General features: G+C 35.1%; 1 protein-coding gene across 1 annotated transcript in view; it reads left to right on the plus strand.

Moving 5' to 3' along the window:
• MTBP (MDM2 binding protein) overlaps positions 1 to 15,338 on the plus strand; it is a 71,318-nt gene that overhangs the window by 2,402 nt on the left and 53,578 nt on the right. Inside the window, exons 3-10 of the mRNA XM_035011837.1 lie at positions 2,815 to 2,888; positions 2,984 to 3,132; positions 4,982 to 5,040; positions 7,370 to 7,514; positions 8,527 to 8,644; positions 11,149 to 11,283; positions 12,893 to 12,987; positions 13,792 to 13,864. Of these exons, the coding sequence (XP_034867728.1) occupies positions 2,815 to 2,888; positions 2,984 to 3,132; positions 4,982 to 5,040; positions 7,370 to 7,514; positions 8,527 to 8,644; positions 11,149 to 11,283; positions 12,893 to 12,987; positions 13,792 to 13,864 (848 nt within the window). The remainder of the gene's footprint in view (positions 1 to 2,814; positions 2,889 to 2,983; positions 3,133 to 4,981; positions 5,041 to 7,369; positions 7,515 to 8,526; positions 8,645 to 11,148; positions 11,284 to 12,892; positions 12,988 to 13,791; positions 13,865 to 15,338) is intronic.

The raw sequence follows: 15,338 nt of genomic DNA on the forward strand, positions 1-15,338 counted from the left end.
TTTGAACAGTTCTTGTCACTTTCTTGTCATCATACAACTTAGGATATAGAGTGAGCATCTCCTTTGAACAGTTCTTGTCACTTTCTTGTCATCATACAACTTAGGATATAGAGTGAGCATCTCCTCTATGTTTCGGTGAATTGCTGTACTCCCAAGTTTGTATTAGCTTCCAGTGTTTTATCCTTTGCACTTTTAATGTCCTGAAATATCTCTGAGTTCCTTTAGTGCGAAGGTATTTGCCAACGTCATTTTTCTCTGAGACATCTTCATCCTTTTCTTCAAAATGTTTTTTATCACAGCAGCTATTTCTAGAATCCAATTACATTAGATTTGAATATCACTTTATGTTTTTTGCTGCGCTTTCATCTTTTTTTTTCCTTTTGCCCATTTCCTCTTACCATTATCCAATTCTCTATAATATGTGGATTTAGCACTGGGAGACAAGAAGGAAACACAATTACATACTTGTTCTCTATTCATATGAACTGAATAACAGATGTGCAGTGACCAATCAACAAACTTGGAAAGTAGCAATGCGATTGGTCACTGATCATGATACACATCTTTGATTTATGTAGTGATTTGCGATCCGAGAAGCTAGCAGTGACTTTTACTTTATGCAATTATGGTTAATTAATAAACCTTGGTAACTGGAGTTTGAACCAATTTTGGGGGGACCAGGAGTTATTGAAACCATGGTAACTGAAATCTGCATATCAGAACCATGCAAAGAAAGAACTGCTCATATTGAATTTCTTACCCTGGGAGCATTATTGCTTTCAGTAATATGGCAAGTTTGAGAAACTGGAAGTGCAGTATGATTATAATTGAGCTAAGGCTGGAAAGGTAGGCATAGCTATATGGAGGACTTTGTAAATCATGTCGGGGTGTTTGGACTTTATCATAATAATAATTAGCCATTAAAGGCTTTAATGAAGGAAGAGACATGCCATCTGTGTTAGTGAAGTATTCTGGCTACAGTAGAGTAGACAAATTTGAGAAAAGTGTAGTTATGAAGGGGCTGCTGCAGAAGACCAGCTGAGAAATAAGAGAGGCAGTCAGGGTAGAGGAAAATGGATAGATCTAAAGGAAATTATAGAGGTAGAATCCACCTGACTGAGTGTTGCATTGGTGTGACTTAGGAGAAGGGAAGAGGAGAAAGCAATCAAGAGTGATGTTAGGTTTCTGGCTTGGCTACAGTGTAGATGGTGGCATTTAGTGAGGTAAGAGAATTAGGTTTTGAGGGACTAGGACAAGTCCAGTTTAGAACATGTAAATACTCTAAACAGTTGCCTGTAAGATGTCAAAGTGAAAATGTTTTGTAAAAGTTGGATACCTGTGTCCAGAACTCAAAAGGCTGGAGATAAAAAAGATTATAGAATCATCAATATATAGATGTCAGTTCAAGCTGTGAGAAAGGATGGGATTTATGGACAGTGAAAAGAGCAGAAAATTTTGAACTGAATCCCAGTATTTAAAGGAACTGAGCACTGGTTTTTAAAGGCATGAGGAGCACCTGGAAAGATAGCTTCCACAGAAGCCAAGTGTTTTAAGGGAGAAAGATGACAACTGTGTCATCTTTGATTCCTTTCTTACTCTTATGTTGAGAGGTCAAGTAACAACAGCCATAAGAGCTGCCACGTTTAGTAACATGCTAGTCATTATTGCCTTTAGGAGGTGTAGTTACAGTGGCATATTGGAGACAAAAAAAAAAACCCAACAGATTGAAATGGATTTAGAGGGGAGTAGAAAATGTGATGAAGAAATAGGGACAGTCAAGTGTAGACAATACTTACAGTTTATCCTTGAAGAAAAGTAAAGAAATAGTACTGTCTAGCAAAGGGAGGTGATTTAAAGGAGTTTTTTTTTTTTTTTCCCTCTAACTTGAGGAATATCTGTGCAAACTTAAATGCTAATGGGACGGAACTGACAGAGGAGGAGAGCTTGAAGGTGCAAGAAAGATGGTCTAATCAGGGGTTTGGGGTCCCAGTGGAAGTCTGAGGGATAACATTGAATTGAAAGGGCAGTACTTCTCATGTACTCACAGAAAGTACTGAGGAAAGACTAATGGGAATGCGAGTAATGTCCTATGTTTCCTGACAGCATGTTTGGGAGTAATTACCTAATAGTGATTTCTATCTTCTTAAGGAAGTAGGAGGTAAAGTCTTTTGCTGAGGCTGTTGGCAGAAAGCGGTAATTAGCACTTAGCATGTTACCTAGCTCCCAGGAGTTAAGCTTCATTTTTCCTCTCTCCTGTGAATCCAGTTTCTTTACATAGTTCTACATTCTTCGTGGCTCTAGATTGACATGCACCCTGGAGATGACCCTTAAGTTCACATCCTCATGTAACATTCTGGTCTCCAAGAAGAGAATCTTCCCTACGTTTAGGCTGTAGTTGTATCTCCTCTCTCTCTAGCCAGGATGAACCAGACCTTCGTGGTCTTTGAAGAGGGGATCGTTTTTCCTAAAATGACTTACACACTTTTGTGTGACTCAACAGTAATTGAGTGGGTGTATTTTTTTGGTAGACTTTAGTGTTTAAAATGGTGAATAAAATAGTATGGATTTTGATTTTGACAAAATAAAAGTATTCATTGTGAGTGAATAATTTTGCTCTTTAGGCAGATTGTTCTTTTGAATTTTTATAGATTTTAAAAAGATCCACGTTATATGTAAATGCGTAGATACACACACATATCTTAAAGAACTATATAATATGTATCAAAAATTATATAATTCTTTAAGTATATATGCTATAACATCTGCTTATTTGTGGTATGCCTTTCTTCTAATAATCATGGTTTTGTTTTCAAGCATGTTCGGTCGGCGGTATACCTGGTTCCAGGAAGTGGTTCTTTGCAGTGCAGGCAATATGTGGATTTTATCAGGTAACAGAAATGAAAAAATAACCATTAGTAAATGTCTTTGTTAATATAAATAATTTCAGGAACCCATCATTTAATGCAGTCTTTTCATATATTAGTTTTGCAGTTCTGACTGGGAAGAGATACATTTTGGTATGGAAAAAGATGAAATTGAAGATGTTCTTCAAACAAATATCGAAGAATGTTTGAATGCTGAGTGTTTTGAAGAAGAAGATAGTAATAGCAGAGAATCATTATTCTTGGCTGAGTATGCTTATAATAGCTTACTTTCTATAATATCTTTCTATAGTATCTATAAAATACTTAATATTAGACAGTATTTTAGCCACAAGAGTGAAGGTTAAATGTTTTAGCTATCAAAAGGGAATTTTAGTTAATTGAAATTGTCAGTTCTTTATCTTGGAAGATAGGCAATTTGGGCCTTTTATTTGAATAAAACTATTTAAAATGGAAAATGGGCATCTGAAAATGTTTAGTTTCTCAAGCTGAGAAAATTGCAGGAATCATAAAAAGTGATACTCTAATTAATATGTCACTCTCCCTTTTTTTTTAAGATTTTATTTATTCATTTGAAAGAGAGCAAGCACAAGCAGGGGGAGCAGCAGACAGAGGGAGAGAGAGAAGCAGGCTCACCCAGCAGGAGCCCTACGCGGGGCTCAATCCCAGGACCCTGGGATCATGACCTGAGTTGAAGGCAGACGCTTAACGACTGATCCACCCAGGCACCCCAATATGTCACTTTCTTAAAGATGAATTCTGCCTGATTATGAATTTTAAGAACTTGACTGGAAACTTTATTTAAGATTAATAACTGGCATTCAAACTCAAACTCTAAAAGTATGATTTTCATTTTGCTGTTTGAGGTTGAAATATATGATTTCGTCAATTTATGTATATCTTGAACATTTAGACACCTTTAAAATGCATAGGGTTTCTGAGGATTATATAGACCATTGGGTTCACTTTCAAGTTTTTTGAATTGTGGTATAATATACAAGTTGGTACAAGTTGGTCCAGGTGATGTAAGTTGTGATTATTTTTTTCTTCATAAAATAGCCCATCTTTGACTCATAATTAATACCTTTCATTTTAGTCTTCCACAGTATTTCATTACAAAATCCCACTTTTGTTTGTTGCAGGAGTCACATATTACAATATTTCTATAAATTACTGGAGACTTTAAAAATTCTGTTTTCCTCTTTTCAAATTATATTTGTATGATTAATGAAAGGAGATCTTGTAGAACTGAGCAAAGGTTATTGAACCAGGAGTCATTAGAGGTAGTTTCTAGTTACATGATCGTGGGCCAGTCACTCCATTTTTCTAGTCCTTTATTTTCTCGTCCATAAAGGGTTGAGATCCTTTCAGGTGATTTCTAAGGTGCCTGCCAGCCTTAGAGTTCTTATCATCCCATGTTTCCCACCATTACTAAAAGAGTGTAAATGTAATTATTTCTAGTAAGTGACCTAATAATTATTTCCACAAGAGGGAGCTTGAAAACTATTTTTTAACATAACATGCCTTAGGTTTTCTAGACAATGGCAGGTTTGTAATAAAGGATTTAGGTAACTTTATGTTATATAATAAATGTTTGAGAAAAAAATCATCATTTGGATAAAATGAAAAGATTTTGAAGAATTGGAGGACATCATCATATTTTCCACCCAGGGCTGTAGTATGCCATTCAGAGAAAAGCAGTAGCCTTCTTTATTAAACCCTTAGCAACACTTACTTTTAGGGTTCAGAAAAATGTTTGGTCTACTAGTTATGATTTATGTTTAATATACTAGATATAATTTAGAGTTTTTCCCCCCCTCTTTTGTTAGTATTGTTTGTTTTTGATGGTGTGGTTAAAAACTTGGACTCAGTGTTTGAATCTTAGCTTCTACACCTACTAATTATGTGGCTGAGGCAAATTATTTAAAGTAAGGATAATAATAATAGTAGTGCCTCATGGATTGTCATGAAGATCAAATAAGATAATGCATTTAACATACTTAATAGTGTCTGGCACATAGGTCCATTTAATTAATATTACCTATCATTATTATATGAAATGTGTGGGTGTGTTTTTCTAACTTACCCTTTTATTTTAGCCTATATGAAGAATCTGCAGAAAATTTGCATCAGCTGTCCGATAAACTTCCTGCTCCTGGTAATATTTTATGACTTTTCAATAATGTTTTTTAAAGATTTTATTTATTTATTTGACAGAGAGAGACACAGCGAGAGAGGGAACACAAGCAGGGGGAGGGGGAGAGGGAAAAGCAGGCTTCCCGCTGAGCAGAGAGCCAGATGTGGGGCTCAATCCCAGGACCCTGAGATCATGACCTGAGCCAAAGGCAGACGCTTAACTACTGAGCCACCTAGGTGCCCCATGTTTTCAATAATTTATATCTTATCTTATACTTTCTATGAATGAGTGATGAAATCAGTCTTTATGCTAGTGTCCTCACTTCTAATTTCGAAATTCAAAATGAAAAAAAATTTTTTTAGAGGGAGGGGAAGGACAGAGGGAGAGGGAGAGAGAGAATCTTAAGCAGGCTCCACACCCAGTACGGAGCCCAATGTGGGGCTTCATCTCAGGACCCTGAGATCATGACCTGAGCTGAACTCAAGAATCAGATGCTCAACCGACTGAGCCACCCAGGCACTCTGAAAAATAATTTTTTAATTGAAGTTGACACAAAACACGCTTTAATAAAGTATATCACTGAAGCATTACAGTTCTCTTAATTGTTTTTATTTAGTTAGACAGAAATTAGAACTTAGAAAATTAAATACCCATCTCCGTTTCCTTATGTAGTTATTACTGAGGAATGTTTCCACTACATACCATGGTTTTCCACAGTATGTTCTATAGAACACTAGTCCTATGAATACCTCTGGGAGAAAGAAGTTCTTCAACCTAGATCATTTGGATAACGTTCTTATAAGGTGTGAGGCCACTCACTATATACATTATCAAATAGAAAGTTATACAGTAGGGGCACCTGGGTGGCTCAGATGGTTAAGCGTCTGCCTTCAGCTCAGGTCATGATCCCAGGGTCCTGGGATCGAGCCCTGCAACTGGCTCCTGGCTCATTAGGGAGCCTGCTTCTCCCTCTCCCTCTGCCTCTCCCCTGCTCGTGCTCTCTCTCTGTATCTCTGTGTCTCAAATGAATAAATAAAATCTTTAAAAAATAAAAAAAAAGAAAGTTATACAGTAAAAGAACCCGTTATTCAGCATTTTACTTTTAAAGATTTTATTTATTTATTTGAAAGAGAGGGTACAAGTGGTGGAGAGAGAGAAGCAGGCTCCCCACTGAGCAGGGAGCCAATGCGTGGCTTGATCCCAGGACCCTGGGATCATGACCTGAGCTGAAGGCAGCATTTAACTGACTGAGCCACCCAGGTACCCCTACTCAGCATTTTTTTACAAAGCCCCCCCCCTTTTTTTTACTATAGTGGAAAGCATATTTTATAAAATATTGCATCATACTATTCTTAAAGCTGTATTCTGTCTTAAAGTTATCTTTCTTTGTGTCAATCAAGTAGCTGGCATCTAAAGTGAGGTACAATTTGGCATCTATAAATAATTTTGAAGAGCGTTCTTGAATATTGTCATCATTGAAAGTCATTTATTAAGCAGATATTTGTTGCATGTATTGTATGCCATGTACTAGGACCTGAGTATATAATGATGAGTAAAGCATATGTGATTACCATGAAGGACTTGATAGCTCATCATCTAATCCTTATATTCAAGATCCTATTTTAGTGTAAAGATCCCACATGGAAAATAACTGAATACATAGATAAATAAACATCAGTTTTTTAAATGAAATGTGTCAAATTCAAAATATGCATTGAAACATATAGTTGCTGTTTTGGCAAATTAGAATGCTTTCATTATCAAATTTCTATTTGGTTTCTGTTTCCTTTATATTATCTTGGTCCTTTGGTAAATTTATAATTTTATAAAATGTGAAGTGTCATGGAGTTATACTTTTTTTCTTAGGAACTAATGATGTTGTCAGTATAATTGAGTTTTCTGAGTGTTTTATTGTCCTATACAAAGAAATAATTTATTTGAACATTACAATTTTATATTAATTCATTCCCTTTTATATAAATTAAGTACAGAAAAATATACTGAAATTGCCCAGGTTTTTTTTCTCTGTTCAGTACAACAATAGCATTGATGATCTCAAGAGCAATATATATAATTAAGCACTGGTGCATAATTGGCAAGTAATTATGATAGACTCCATTGTTTCCTGGCATATGCCAGCTATTTCAAGATAACATAGCTTTAAATCAATGATGAACATTTAGAAATTTTGAACTCCTAAAGATGTGTATTGTTTTGAAGAATTTCAGAACTTAAAGTTAAAATCCTTCTTTGTATTCTAAATAAATGTAAAATTCAATATTTTAGGGTACTATTTTGAGACATTTCTGATTTTCAGAAAAATTACGAAAATGCCTTATTCTCTTTCTAGGTAGAGCAATGATAGATATAATACTGTTGCCTTCTGACAAAGATCCTCCTAAATTGAAAGACTGTCTGCCTACTGTGGGAGCACTAAAACATTTAAAGGAATGGTATTCAGCAAAGATTACTATAGCAGGAAATCATTGTGAAATGTAAGCTGTTCTGTTTTTATTGGCTCTCAGTGTTATGTCTTTACAATTAGCATGGTATCCTGTTTTTAATAGACTTATGATTTGAAGTTTTTTTTTAATGTGACAAGATAGTTTTATGTCATACTGTTATTAGAGGTTTATCTATTGAGAAGAATCTAGATTTTTCTTGTTTCATACTTTATATTCCTGAGGTATTTAAGTTTTTAGTAAATATCATCAATGCTGTTTTATAACCATTATTGAGCATTAATTATCTAAACACACTGTGTGCTTTTAAATAAGTGTGTATTGTTCATTGAGCACCACGATGAATACCATGGATACATGGATACACAGGATTTGTTATGTCATATTTGTTTTTTTTGTTTTATGTGCAATGTAGAAACAAGTCTATACGGTTGTGTTTTATGATATTTTAGTAAGGACCAGTTGTATCCTTAAAGAAGTATTCAATTGGATTTATTAACTTCATGATTTTCTTCATTTAACAAATGTTTATTGAGCACTGACTTTATGCCAAGCACAGCAATAGATGCTGATGAGTTAAGAAAGCAAGATTTGATCTTGTTCATTGAAATACAGGGAGAAACAGGAGTGCTAATAGTCATGATCATCTGTGAGAAGTGCTACTATGGAATTCCATACAAAGCTGTATGAGAAAAATTTAGGAGAGCAGTTCTCCCTTTGAAGATAAAGGACTGATACTAAGTCTATGTGTGTGTGTACCCATGTGTATATCTGACACTTTTAAGCTAATAAGTAGTAATAGGAAAATCTGTACCTTCATCTGTAGTGTTAAGGGTAATTCCTCTTAACAGGGATATTGAGATTAAATGGACATGTAATAGTGACTCCCTCAGAGACTGACTTAAGGGATGTTCTATAATATTAGTAGATAAAAGCAGCAATAGAAACTGCATTTTTCCCTGTTAGGATTATAGTTAACTATAACCGTTAAATCTAAGGAAGATATAAAACCCTGTACTTAACCATCATAATCTTTTATTTATAGGAATTGTCAGAAAATTGCAGAATACCTCTCTGCTAATGTTGTATCTTTAGAGGATCTCAAAAATGCTATTGACTCAAAGGAATTATGGAGGGGAAAGATTCAGATATGGGAAAGAAAGGTAAGTGGATTTCTCAGTTATCACAGTTTGCGAAGCAGGCCTTTCAGCTTTATTTACAGCACAGATAATTTAAATGAATTTGAATGAAAATGTACCTTATAAAGATGTTCTAGAATAGCACTATCTAAGAATTTTCTGCGATAATAGAAATGTTCCGCCTGTGCTAATACAGTAGCCACTGGCCTTATATTGCTACTGAGCACTTTATGTGTGATTACTTATGTGATTATTTCAACCAAAAAATAGAATTTTAAACTTTATTTTAATTATATAGTCACCGTGGTTATCTTTTGGACACTGCAGCTCTAGAATCTAACAGTCTTTTAAAAATATAGAATTTGACATTAGTTGAGTTCATGTTGTTTATCCAAGATGCCTATTTCATTACATGTGTAAACTACTGGAAAGCTGCTTAGAACATCTTAACTATAATACCATTTTATTTTTTTTTTAAGATTTATTTATTTATTTTTAGGGAGAGAGAGTGGGAGAAGGGGGCGGGACAGAGGGAGAAGGAGAGAAATCTCAAGCAGACTCCTCACTGAGGGCAGAGCCCAATACTGGGCTCAGTCTTACAACCCTGAGATCATGACCTGAGCCAAAATCAGGAGTCAGACGCTTAACTATCTGAGCCACCCAGGTATAATACTACTTTAAATGATCACTGCTCTCTACTAATCAGCTCTGATTTTGAACAATTTTTTTAACCTCACAAGATCCCAGATTTTTCAACTACAAGATGAAAATATTGGATTAGTTCAACTTCTCTGATCTTAAATTTCTATGAGACTCCAATTCTATTTTGGCATCTTTTATGATGAATGAATATGTTGAGTGGCTTTTATAAGTTGTGTGCATGTTAAAGTAAGTATCTAGTATTTTATATATTTTTGAATATAGGTAAAACTAAAACAGTAAAGTTTCTTGGAACGCCTGGCTGGCTCAGTTGGTTAAGCATCTGCCTTCAGTTCAGGTCATGATCCTGGGATCCTGGGATCGAGTCCTACATCGGGCTTCTTGCTCAGTGGGGAGCCTGCCTCTCCCTCTGCCTGCCGCTCCCCTGCTTGTGCTCTCCCTCTCTCTATATCTCTGACAAATAAATACATAAAATCTTAAAGAAAAAGACCAAAAAACAATAAAGTTTCTTAATGTTTGTTCGGGGTGGCATGGGAGCATGAGTTGGGTCTTATATTTCTATAAAGATTTATTGCACTAATTACTAGATTTTTTTTCCTTTTCAATTCACCCTTAACTATGGCTTAATAAAACTTCTAATAAGGGGGCACCTGGGTGGCTCAGTTGGTTGAGCAACTGCCTTCGGCTCAGGTCATGATCCTGGAGTCCCTGGATCAAGTCCCCATCGGGCTCCCTGCTCGGTGGGGAGTCTGTTTCTCCCTCTGACCCTCCCCCCTCTCTCTCATTCTCTCTCTCTCTCAAATAAATAAATAAAATCTTAAAAAAAAAACTTCTAATAAGATAATAGGAATTAATGTGATTGGGTCCTTCTTGCTGATTACATGTTGCCTCATCCTTACTTTGGGAAAGTTCAATCTGCAGGTAAACCTTCTGTGCAAGTGGTTTTAATGTAAACAAGCCACAGAGCCAGCTTGAAGCCTGTAGGATAGAATTAGCTAGGAGAATTGTTTTTTACACATTTTTTGAAACTGCACGTTTGCATACACACAAATAATGGCAGAGTTCTTTTCATGTGATTCTTTTATGAATAGGAAATTAAATGTTCATATCTCCACAAGATGAATTTAAAACTTGAAATCACTTGTTTTGGTGGAGAATAGCTTTTAGCATAGAGGCATTATAGTGATTAAAGACATAGATTTTGGAGTTAAATTGTCCGCATTCAAATCCCTACTCTATTTCTTGCTAGTTTTGTGTGACACATTGGGTAATAGTTAGCCTTTTGGTCCCACAGTTATCTTCACCTGTAAGATAGGGGTCATAATAGCTCCTATCTCATAGATTTTTATGAAGGTGAAATTATGTAAAGCACAAAGTAACCACTCATTAAATGTTAGTGTCATTGTTACCATTACTATTAAGACCCCTACTATTACTGCTTCTACAGGAATTGATCTTTTCATCAACAGTTTATTTTGAAAGCAAACTATGTGTGAGGCTCTGTTCTAAGAATTTGTTTAAATAAGACAGACACGCTCTGTTTTGCAGAACTTGCAGACTGATAGGAAGCCACATATTGAACAAGTATATGTAAAGGAAATTGTTTGGCTCTCTGGTTGCACAGAATGGGCTTAATACATTCTTGTGGGCTGTTAAAGCGCCAAAGAGAGCTTTTCATGAAAAGATCCATATGTAAGTTAAAACAGGAAGGATGTATACACAAACGGAAGAACCACATTTTGAGTTGAGGAATCAAAAATATATTTCCATGTGGTTTTCTTCTCAACGTTTACATTGCAATAAGATGTATTGGTCTTTGTAAGTTTATTCATGGTATTTCTAACTGTGTTCTTTTGGTTTCTTTTCAGTTTGGATTTGAAATCAGTTTTCCTGAATTTTGTTTAAAGGGAGTCACACCTAAGAATTTTGGTACATCTAATTTAAATCCTTGCATTCTTGCCAAAAGGGTAATACCATCAAAGGATAAGAACATTTTACCGAAGGTAATCTATGTTTAATTCATTTTGCAATCATCCATTCATGCATATTTTTGTTCTTATAAGATATGTTTGAATCTTAAAATTAACTTTTCTAATATATGTGCTTAAATGTGCTCACTGGCATAATTTTTAATTATAATTAAGCGCTTAAATTATACTGTGTTATCAGCACTTAATGTTGGCAAAACTATCATTATTTTGTTTTTAAAATGGAATGATCCTAACTTTAGATCAGTATAGACCTGCAACTTCCTTTGGTGAGGACTTTGCTATGGGACCTTTCTGAGACTTGGTTTGGAGGGAATATGATACACTGGAAAGAGAACAGGCTTTGATGTTAGGTAGACCTGGGTTTGAAACCTGGCTCTGTCACCTATAAGGTGTTGTAACCTGGGTAGATTGATTAACTCATTCGTGAAATGAAGACAGTAACACACTTACCTTCCAAAGTTATTACGAAGGTTAAATGAGGAAAGGGATTACACTAACTGACATTTGCTTCATTCACAGTTTAAGAAGTATTGGTTTGTGTCCCATATCTCCATAGGGAGAAAGAGAGAGAGCACGAGCAGGGGGAAGAGCGGCGGGCAGAGGGAGAAGCAGGCTCCCGATAAGCAGGGAGCCCGATGTGGGACTCAATCCCAGGACCCCGGGATCATAACCTGAGCCGAAGGCAGTCACTTAACCGACTGAGCCACCCAGGCGCCCCAATATATTCTTTTCTAAAGATTATAAGATTGATGACTTCAGTGTCTCTTCTTTCATAAGATACCATTCAAGTATGGATAATATATTTAAGTTTTGCTGTTATGGACGGGAATCTTAGGGTACAATCTATCTCTCTCTCTCTCTCATGTGTGTGTATTTATGTGTACATATACACATAATTAAAGATGGTGAAATTACTCAGCTTTCTGCAAAGTTTAAAACTTTGGATAGTCTCCTCAAAATGTGTTTGCTTTTCTTTACCCTTCTTGTGAAGTATTGTAGCCTCAACTTCTAAAATATCTGTCCTCCTTCACTAGCTCACTGGTAGCTTAGTTTTAGACTCTGCCCAAAGAAATACTGCAATTTTATTTCTCTGAGTGGAGCTCTCTTTGTTAATTAGGACTCTTGGCTTCACTAGCTCTCCTAACTTCTTCAGCATTTCTTTCAAGGATTTTTTTTTTTTTTTTTTTTTTTTTAAATCTCAGCACACCACTCAATCTAAGTTCATTCTGGAGAATCTTCTCTTTCTATCTCTCAGTCTTGCAAACGCTCTAAGTTCGTTTCTTCAATATCCTAGCTTCTTGGGTCACCTGTCTTGCTGAAAATAAACAGGAAAAGTTGAGAACTCTTGTCTTCCTTTGCTTGCCTCTTTCCAGACTCATTTTCCCTCTGTTAAAACTCTTCAGTTACTAAGAAATCTCTATGTCTGTCTCTACTCTGAAAGGTAGAATTAAAATGGAAGAAATTCTTGTCTGCTATAGAGGATTTAATATTTGGCTTGCATAATGTATAAACACCTGCTTTTAAAGATCGATTTTAAAGTTTTAAACTCTGATCACTAATTTGTTCACTTTTGTTTTATTTGTAGAATTTAAAGTATTACATAATCTTATTTCTTTCATAGGTTTTCCATTATTATGGCCCTGCTTTAGAATTTGTGCAGATGATAAAATTATCAGATCTACCCTCCTGCTATATGTCGGACATTGAATTTGAGTTGTATCCTTTTATTTACATGTTCATTTTAGATTACATTTTCTGTGTCAGGTAGAATGTTTCCTCCACATTTAGATATTTGACCATGCTGGGTTTTTTCTTTAATAATATTCAGTATATTTTTCATTGCCATGGCTTTAAGAGAAGCTCTACAACTTTCAAAAGGAAAAAAATCTTCCTTCAAGTACTATATGCTCCTAGAATAGGCAGAAGACTTTCTGGTATTGCTACTCATTGCTAATGGGGTAGGGAGGATGGAGAAATGTTAGGAATATGTGGAGAAAAACTGAGTAATTTATATACTCCTGAAATGTGCAGATGTTTCTGTTGCCATCAGCAGGCTGGATATATAAGCACCAGTCCACTGTATCTTTTTATATACTTAAGTAAATACAAATGCTGTCTCATGTATCTGCAAATATTCGACATATTTTAGACTGTCTTTTAAGAAAAGGATTTTTAGAAGTACACCTAAGAACAGAACATTTTATATAAAAAGAAATTGTTGCCTGGATTTGGAACTCTAGCATGGTGTTCTTAAATTTTTGTGTAGAAACTATAGTTTTTACAAATCTCTTTTTCTGGTGGTTTATAGGGATGCTCTTCATAGAAGCACTTTTTTCTTGGTATATTTTCAGCATTAGAAAAATTCTTTTCCTTAAGGGGAGGAGCAATTGTGAATTCCTACAGTTAAAATTTTTAATAAATTAATCTAAGCACCTTGTGAATTAGAGGACCAAACTTGTTATAGGGAGTACTATTGTTTCACGGTTACCATTCTATCATTTCTTTAACTCCTTAGTGCAGAGGGTTGACAAAAAACAATACCAAACAGAATTCCATGTTGTTGTTGGAGCAGATTTCTTCTTTGCGTGGCAAGGTATAGGTTTTTTTGTTTTGTTTTTAACTTAACATTTAAGGATGGGTGAGAAAAGGGAATATAGTTTGTTAATCTGTTTTTGCATAATAATTTTGCTTCTTTAATATAACAAAGGATTTTGGTCCTAATTGATATTAAGATACTTTGAACTTCCCATAATAACACCAAAGTACTCTGTAGACATGAAATGATATTAAGTTTTTGGAAGAGATTTTCAAAAATAAGCTTCATGACTGGTAATTTTGTTAGTTTTAAAATTTGAAAACACGTTAGATTATTGTTAATCTACTCCTTCAACATCTGATTTCAGTTATATGAGAAGATATTCGTACACTTGCATTATCTTTTTCATGGTAGGACAGATGGGTGGAAATGAGAGAAACTTCTAAAGCCTCACAGTATTATCAATAAGTTTTCAGTTTTTCTTTTTTTTTTTTTTTAAGATTTTATTTATTTATTTGTCAGAGAGAGAGAGCACAAGCAGGGGGAGTGGCAAGTAGAGGGAGAAGCAGACTCCCCACTGAGCAAGGAGCCCAATGTGGGGCTCTGTCCAAGGATCCTGGGATCATGACCTGAGCCGAAGGCCGACACTTAACTGACTGAGCCACCCAGGCATCCCTCAGTTTTTCTTTCTTAATTCTGGTGATGTTTATGAGATTTGTGGCTATTTCAATAGTTTTATATATATATATGTATATATACACATATATATGTATATGTATATATTTAAGTCATCTATTTAAAGTCAAGTATAGTTTTTAATGGGAAAAACTAAAAGTTTGCTTTTCTTTCTGGTTATTTACTGTGTTTCTATGAAAACAATTTTTAATACACAGAATATTCATTGGCAATATTTAACATTATTTTACTATTTTAACAACAAATAAACTATTTCAAACAATTCTGTAGGGAGGAAAATTATTATTTAAATTATAGTTTCCCCATGGTGCTATAGTCAAATACTGGTTATAATTCCCTTAGAAAATTGATACAGTAATGGAAATAATGATTTTGGCCTTAAGATGCTTGACTATAGATAATTTAAAATTTTGACTTTCATGGTTAAGCATCTGAATCTTGATTTTGGCTCAGGTCATGATCTCAGGGTGGCATAGTCAAGCCATGTTGGGCTCCACTCTGGGTCATGGAGCCTGCTTAAGATTTTCTTCCCCTCTCCCTTTGCCCTCCCCCCGCCCCACCCCTTGCATGTTCTCTCTCTGTGTGTCTCAAATAAATAAATCTTAAAATTTTGACTTTCAGCCTCTTTTTCCATAAAATTAAGTTTTTTAATAGTGTACTTGTGTTTATTTGAGGAAGTAGCCTTTGAAGGAACAGCCTGAAGTATAATATTAGCCTGTGTTTTCATCCTCTAAAGAATACCTAATGTGAAATTTAAAACATTTATCTTTTCTTATTTATCCAACATGTATCTTATTATGTGCTAGACACTGTTTTAGGTATTAGGGATCCAGTG

The sequence above is a fragment of the Mirounga leonina genome, unplaced genomic scaffold (assembly GCF_011800145.1).
Source record: "Mirounga leonina isolate KUSES-001 unplaced genomic scaffold, KU_Mleo_1.0 Mir_165, whole genome shotgun sequence".
In the NCBI taxonomy this organism is placed as follows: domain Eukaryota; kingdom Metazoa; phylum Chordata; class Mammalia; order Carnivora; family Phocidae; genus Mirounga; species Mirounga leonina.